Source organism: Punica granatum, chromosome 4, assembly GCF_007655135.1.
Source record: "Punica granatum isolate Tunisia-2019 chromosome 4, ASM765513v2, whole genome shotgun sequence".
NCBI classification, from domain to species: domain Eukaryota; kingdom Viridiplantae; phylum Streptophyta; class Magnoliopsida; order Myrtales; family Lythraceae; genus Punica; species Punica granatum.
The window spans coordinates 39225755-39232654 of record NC_045130.1 but is presented as its reverse complement, the minus strand read 5'-3'; the positions used below and the strand labels follow the sequence as shown (position 1 = coordinate 39232654).

The window sequence follows — 6900 nt, the reverse complement described above, 5'->3', positions numbered from 1 at the left end:
ATAAAGAGAAGATAAACGGGTGCGTAATTTCTATTGATGGGTGTTAAATTTAAAACCTTTTAATTTTAGGCAACAATCGTATTCAATTTATGCACATTCTGGAATTACCTGTTAATTTTAAACGACGGTGGTATTCGGTCATTTGTAGTTTCTCGAACTAAAATCTACACGTGTCTCTCCAAACATTGCGCGGAAATATCCTAAGCTTGTCTCTTTTTGTCGTCCGAGTACCGAAAGTTTTGACTTAAAAAAGGAAAAGGTTAAAAAAGAAATAATGACCGAAAAGGAAAGGCATTGATTATTTTCTGGTATATGGATATGGGTGGGAAATGGAGGCTCAAGAAGTAAAAGCATATTTGAATATTTGAAAGGCATTTTTGCATCAGAAAACTTTCTAAAACGCGGAATTTTCTGCTCTGACTCGTTCCGATCTCACTTCATACGGCTCACACACAAGACTCCTAAATCCATCCCGAGCCTTTTCTTCCACCTCTCCCCTCCGGCCGAAGACACAAATTTTTATTTTCTTTTTCGATCGCAAAGAATGTGTAAAATCTAATATAATGAAAAATAAATTTTAAATAAATAATAAAGGAAGCACAATCATAAGGCGATGTTCGTAGACAGAATCTTTGTCCCTATCTAATATTAGCGTTAAACAAGATTGTCCACAATCTTCACAATTTTTTCCGGAGATCGAGTATTAAAAATTATTCATGGTCTTGGCAATTGTTCATGAAACATTGAGCTAAGCTAGCATTTATATAAATATGTGTGTATATATATATATATATATATATATAGTCAGTTAAAGTTGAACATTCTCAGTCAATTAGTACGTGTGGTCTTCATAGACCCAGAGACGGTTTCAAATTAGAATCCTCAACTATCTAGATGATGACAATTAAGGTCTCGTCTTCACACTACTTTTGACTCGTGTTTTGCGAAAGCCGGGTAATTTTGCGAGTCATGGATCCAATTATGGCTTGATTATCGGCACGTGAGAATATCATGACGTCTTCAGTAAACCCGGAGATCCCAGTCCGAAAAATTATTTTGCAAGGCGAAAACTAATAATAGCAATTAACTTGCATTCCCCTTTTTAGTGTCCCGACCGTTGGATCTTCACTATTGACCTTCTTCCTTCACTTTTGGAAAATCTAATGAGAAAAAAGCCCCAACTGGACCTCCGTGACTTGACCGAAATATTTCCCCTGCGCTGCTCTGAAAATGGAAGTATGGAACAATAATTGCTGTACATATTTACAAATTCTTTTGTCCTTCCGCAAGGACACTTTACTTATTCTGTCACGTTGACTGCCCTAATTATTAATAACAGAGACAGAATCGCAAAAAACAGTGCAGCCATTTCCTTTTTAGTACACCGTACTTGTGATTGGATGCATTTCATGAGTATATTCTGATAATTATTGTGTCTGTGTACATCGAACGGCTTATGGGCCGTCGCGAGGCGGGCTCCTCCTGGAAGTACCTCGATCGACATAACATTTGTACTAGCCGGAAGCTATGGCTCTTAATGCTACCAAACATTAGAGCAACAACAGACATACAGTACAGTGCTCAAAACGAGATTGTATTAATTAATTAATTAATGAGTGAATTTAAAATAAATAAATAAATTGGATTGACTTGTAACTAACGGACGGTTAGTGGACGAGCCGCCCACTATTCGGTCTTTGGACGGACAATTTTAAGGTTAAAATTTGCCGAAGTCCACTAATTAATGGTCCATCCAAATGGGCTCTTTGTCCCCATTCGGGTTTATTGGGCCCATGTACAGCTGTCCAATGCTCAGCTCCCTCCTCCGTTTTCTGCAAAACAATTTATCATTACATATTAAATAAATTACTTATATTCCCCAAAAATACAAACGTTTTCCATGTAATGAAACAGAATACCACTTACTCGAGTCCTGCCTCCCACCTTTATTAAATCACATTCTCCACTGTCAACTGTTGGATGAGAAACATCAACAATAGGGAGAGATTTGCTCATCATAGCTCGAATTTAGAAGAGTTAGATTCGTTGTCCGCACACAAAGAGAAAAAGAAGTACATTCTCCACTGACGAACTATACATCTATATTGCTGATTTTTTGGGTTAATTTATCCAGTAAACTGTTTTTAAATTTTATAAGTTAAAATTTGTTTTTAGACTTTATAATTTGTCCGCAATGTATAAGTTGACACTAAATCTGCTTTAACTATCGTGCCATAGTGGGACAAAAGGTTCGAATTAAATCAGTCAATGCATCTCGAAGAAAATGATTTAATCATCAATTTGACCCTTATCACAAGATTTTTTGTTTCTGGTGGTTTCAAGCTCTTCCGCACTGTAATTAAAATTTGTCCTGCAAGGAACGTAATTTGTAAACTGAAGCACACATGGTGATTTGCCTTCTTTTTTTTTTTGTTTATTTTATTTTCGGTTACAATGGACTCATTTGTATAATAATTAAATATAAATATTAATAACTAATAAAGAGACATAGATAGTTTCACCGTAAATATCGATCCAAAACCTCTTGATCATTAGGTGAAATTATGCTATCTCTAATTTCTTTTGATTTTTTTTTTGTTTTATTTCGGAAAATCTTAGTTCCGGTCGAACATGTACTAAAGTCAGAGCACAACATAAAAAGCATGTGTGCTTAGAAATTGCAGAGTCCAACGTGGCCAACTGCCGACGTCGATTCATGTATGTGTGTGCGCGCGTATATATATGCCACTCCGCTGCATAACACCCTCCATAATCTCACGCAACGCCGCCCCCCACACACCCCCCCCCCCCCCCCCCCCCCCCCCCCCCCCCGGCCCATCTCTCTCTCTCTCTCTCTCATTCTCTGCAAGAAGAAGAAGAAGAAGAAGAATAACGATGTGTCAGCAAACTTCTCCCCTGCTATGCCAATGCCAACCGAACCCATCGCCATGTCTCCTCTCAGTCAAACTAGACATGGATAATAAGCAACATGATATTCCCACCCCATGCACCACCCCAGAGGACCAAACTCATGAATACCATTATGGCCAAATGCAAGACAAGGAGGCCGCCACCGGCCACCTCTCTTTGGCCGTCAAAGAGGTCAAGTCGATCGCCGGCATAGCCCTGCCCATGGTCCTCACCGGCCTGCTGCTCTACTGCCGGTCGATGATCTCTATGCTCTTCCTTGGGCGCCTCGGAGAGCTGGCACTAGCTGGCGGGTCGCTAGCAATTGGCTTTGCCAACATCAGCGGCTACTCCATCCTCTCAGGCCTCGCCATGGGGATGGAGCCCATCTGCGGACAGGCCTTCGGGGCCAAGCGGCACTCCATCCTCGGCCTCACCCTCCAGCGGACAATCCTGCTGCTCATCCTCACCTCCCTCCCCATCTCCTTCCTGTGGCTCAACATGAAGAGGATCCTCCTCTTCTGTGGCCAGGACGAGGCCATTGCCTCTGAGGCCCAGTCGTACCTCCTCTACTCTATCCCCGACCTCCTCGCCCAATCCCTCCTCCACCCGCTTCGGATCTACCTGCGTACCCAGTCGATCACTCTTCCACTAACCTTCTGCGCCACCCTGGCGATCTTCATCCATGTGCCCGTCAACCACCTCCTCGTCTCCCACCTCGGCCTCGGCACCAAAGGCGTGGCACTCGGGGTCGTCGTCACGAACTTCAACCTCGTCGCCTCCCTCATCGTGTACGTCATCTGCTCCGGCATTCACAAGAAAACGTGGGGAGGCGGCATTTCCCTCACAAACTGCTTCAAGGAGTGGCGGCCCCTCGTCAGCCTCGCTGTCCCAAGCTGCATCTCGGTGTGCCTCGAGTGGTGGTGGTACGAGATCATGATCTTACTCTGCGGGCTGTTGCTGAATCCAAGAGCCACCGTCGCCTCCATGGGGATCCTTATCCAGACCACCTCTCTCATCTACATATTCCCGTCGTCTCTGAGCTTCTCTGTGTCGACCCGAGTCGGGAACGAGCTCGGGGCGAACCGGCCAGCCAAGGCCAAGCTCGCGGCGATCATGGGACTGAACTGTAGCTTCGTGCTGGGCCTGGCAGCCCTGTTCTTCGCAGTAATGGTCCGGAACACGTGGGCCCGGATCTTCACACAGGACGAGGAGATTGCGGTGCTGACCGCGCTCGTGCTGCCAATAATCGGGCTGTGCGAGCTGGGGAACTGCCCGCAGACCACAGGCTGTGGGGTCCTCCGGGGGACGGCGAGGCCGAAGGTCGGGGCCAACATAAACTTAGGGTGCTTCTACTTGATTGGGATGCCGGTGGCGGTCGGGCTGGCATTCTTCTGGGGGTTTGACTTCAAGGGGCTGTGGCTGGGACTACTGGCGGCTCAGGGGTCGTGTGTGGTGACGATGCTGATGGTCCTGTCGTGGACTGACTGGGAGCTTCAGGCCAGGAGGGCGCAGGAGCTGACCAGAGCAGAGGCAGAGGCAGAGGCGGCGGCGGCTGCGGCTGCTGTGGAGGACCAAAACAGAGACAGAGACAGAGACAGAGGAGAGGTCTAGGAAGGGAAGCCGCTTATGGCTGAAATCAACCAAAACTGCTCGAACTCAGACGGCGATTATTCACCACCAGTTTGAGCCAACAGATTGGATACTCTAACTCTCTTTTTTATTTTTTTTTATTTTTTTTGTGGGTATATCTTGGTGGTTTTTTTTAATTATTTTTTTTTCTATTGATTCAAAAAATGTACAGTTATATTAATACAATGCTAGGTTTATGGCTACATATTGGGGAGGATTCAATTCGTCAATCCGTTAATTCATCAAAGGGATGGATGGAAGAAGCACAGCAGTTTCAGTTCAAAGGTCAAAGATCAAAGATTGAGGGCGCCTATGTATCTAATATGTACTGTTTCGCTGGAAACGGAAACAGAGCAACTACACCTACCAACTTAACTTGCTAGATATGTTCTTTTGAAATTCCCTTCTACCTTACCTTTTCTTTGTTCCCCGATTATAAAAGTAATTCAATGTACCTATGCTCCCTGACAATAAAATTCGAATGCAAAACTTGTTAGTTTAAGAGTAACGTCTTGAATTCGAATCTTATGCATAAAAAAAATTCATTTTCAATTGAAAAAAAAGATTTTATCCATAAATAAATCAACTTGATTTGAATCTAAATTAATTGGGGCTTATTGAACTTCTCATGAAATTGAAAAAAATGAGTACCGTGCTCCTTCCCTTCTTCTTTTATTTCCCCCCATACTTATTAAATGAGATTCTCAATAATGGCGATGCAAAAGGTTTTTTTTCTTTTTTTCTTTGCGTGCATTATGATATTCGAAAGTTCAACAAGTCCCAATTAATCCAATTCGAGCTCGGTCAACCTACTAAAGGGAGAAAACTCTCACAGCATGGATTTTCTCCTTTCACAAAACTCGAAGTCTGGACATATTTTAAAGAGAATAAGCGTCAATAAAACGGTGGTGTGAAAGCATCTATTTCAGTTATTTTATCGTAAAAAAGGAATATATATATATATATATATGTGTGTGTGTGTGTGTTTATCACGCACTCGATAGATAATAGGCTTAATTACCTAAAAAAACATGGCATTTGCAATTTTTTTAAATAGAGCATGAAAAAAAATAGCACAGAAAGGCACGATGCGATAGATAATATGCTTAATTATCTAAAAAAACGTGCATTTGCAATTTTTTTAAATATAGCATGACATTTAGAAAATAGCATAAAAATGCACAACATTTGTATTTTTTTAAAAATGTAATACGACTTTTGGAGAGTAATATATAAAGACAAACATTTGCACTTTTTCGTAAATATATCACTACTTTTAAAAAATAGTCTAAAAATGCACAACTTTCAGGTTATGCTGCAGTTCTAGCAAGTCATCAATTATTGCGTCAAATGTAAAGATAACAGCTACCGATAGTTAATGATGCAATGTGACACAATATGATAGAACAAGTGGCACCTGACACCGTTAACTCTATATTAGCTTTCATCGTTCAATCATGTAGGATCTACTCGTCCACTCGTGTTTTGTCACATGACACCGTTAGCATCACAATAGCTGTTATTGTTACAATTTGACTAAATAATTTAGATTATGCTAAATGCATAATTAAACCTAAATGGCGTACTATATTTAAGAAAAAAGTGCAAAAGTCGTATCTTTATATACTACTCTTCAAAAATCGTGCTATATTTAGGAAAAATACAAATGTCGTGCATTTTCATATTATTTTCAAAAGATCGTACTATATTTAGAAAAATGTATAAATGTTGTTTTTTTAGGTAATTTACCCTAGATAATATGAGAAGTTCTTTATATTAGACCATGTTCCGCCAAATTATCTATAAATGAAGGAAATTTTTATCAATTTTATGAATAAGTCGGATGCGAGAAGAAAAACACATGAAATAACATAATTATATCTACGTGTTCGTTAATTTTTATGAATATATGTATAATATATGACATGATATGGAGGAGGATGATTTGTGTCGGGCGGTAGGGATCTAATAATGATACTGCATAAGGGGAAGAGCCGACGCAATCTAACTGACTGACAGCCGGCTCCGTAAATGAACTGATCTCTCTTTCTCTTCTCTCTCTCTCTCTTCTGTCAAATCAAATTCTTAACCTTTTTCTCTTAGAACCTTTTCATCTTTTTTTTTTTGTCTTTATTTCATTTTCACGCGTAAATGCCTCCCTTTTCACGGGCGTGTTCCCATTACAGCATAATGTCACTGTTCTGATCACCAGCGTCTTAATTGATTTTGCTTTTTGTTAACTTTATTTAAATTATTAATAAAGAAAAATTAGGAAAACTTACGATGAGAATATATGAAAAATAGCAAGATGTTTCCCACTGTTCGAATCAATTAAAGAGAATATATGAAAATTTCTCCATT

The 6900-nt window shown here is 40.8% G+C and overlaps 1 protein-coding gene across 1 annotated transcript; it reads left to right on the top strand.

The window, feature by feature from the left end:
- Window positions 1–2825: 2825 nt before the first annotated feature.
- Window positions 2826–5041, top strand: LOC116202455 (protein DETOXIFICATION 49-like). Its single transcript, XM_031534017.1, has one exon. The coding sequence runs from the start codon at window positions 2896–2898 to the stop codon at window positions 4519–4521; it is 1626 nt and encodes a 541-aa protein (XP_031389877.1). The 5' UTR covers window positions 2826–2895; the 3' UTR covers window positions 4522–5041.
- Window positions 5042–6900: the final 1859 nt, after the last annotated feature.

Bases quoted from the DNA above. Each gene is read 5' to 3' on its own strand.
- LOC116202455 (XM_031534017.1), top strand. From the start codon at position 2,896: ATGTGTCAGCAAACTTCTCCCCTGCTATGCCAATGCCAACCGAACCCA.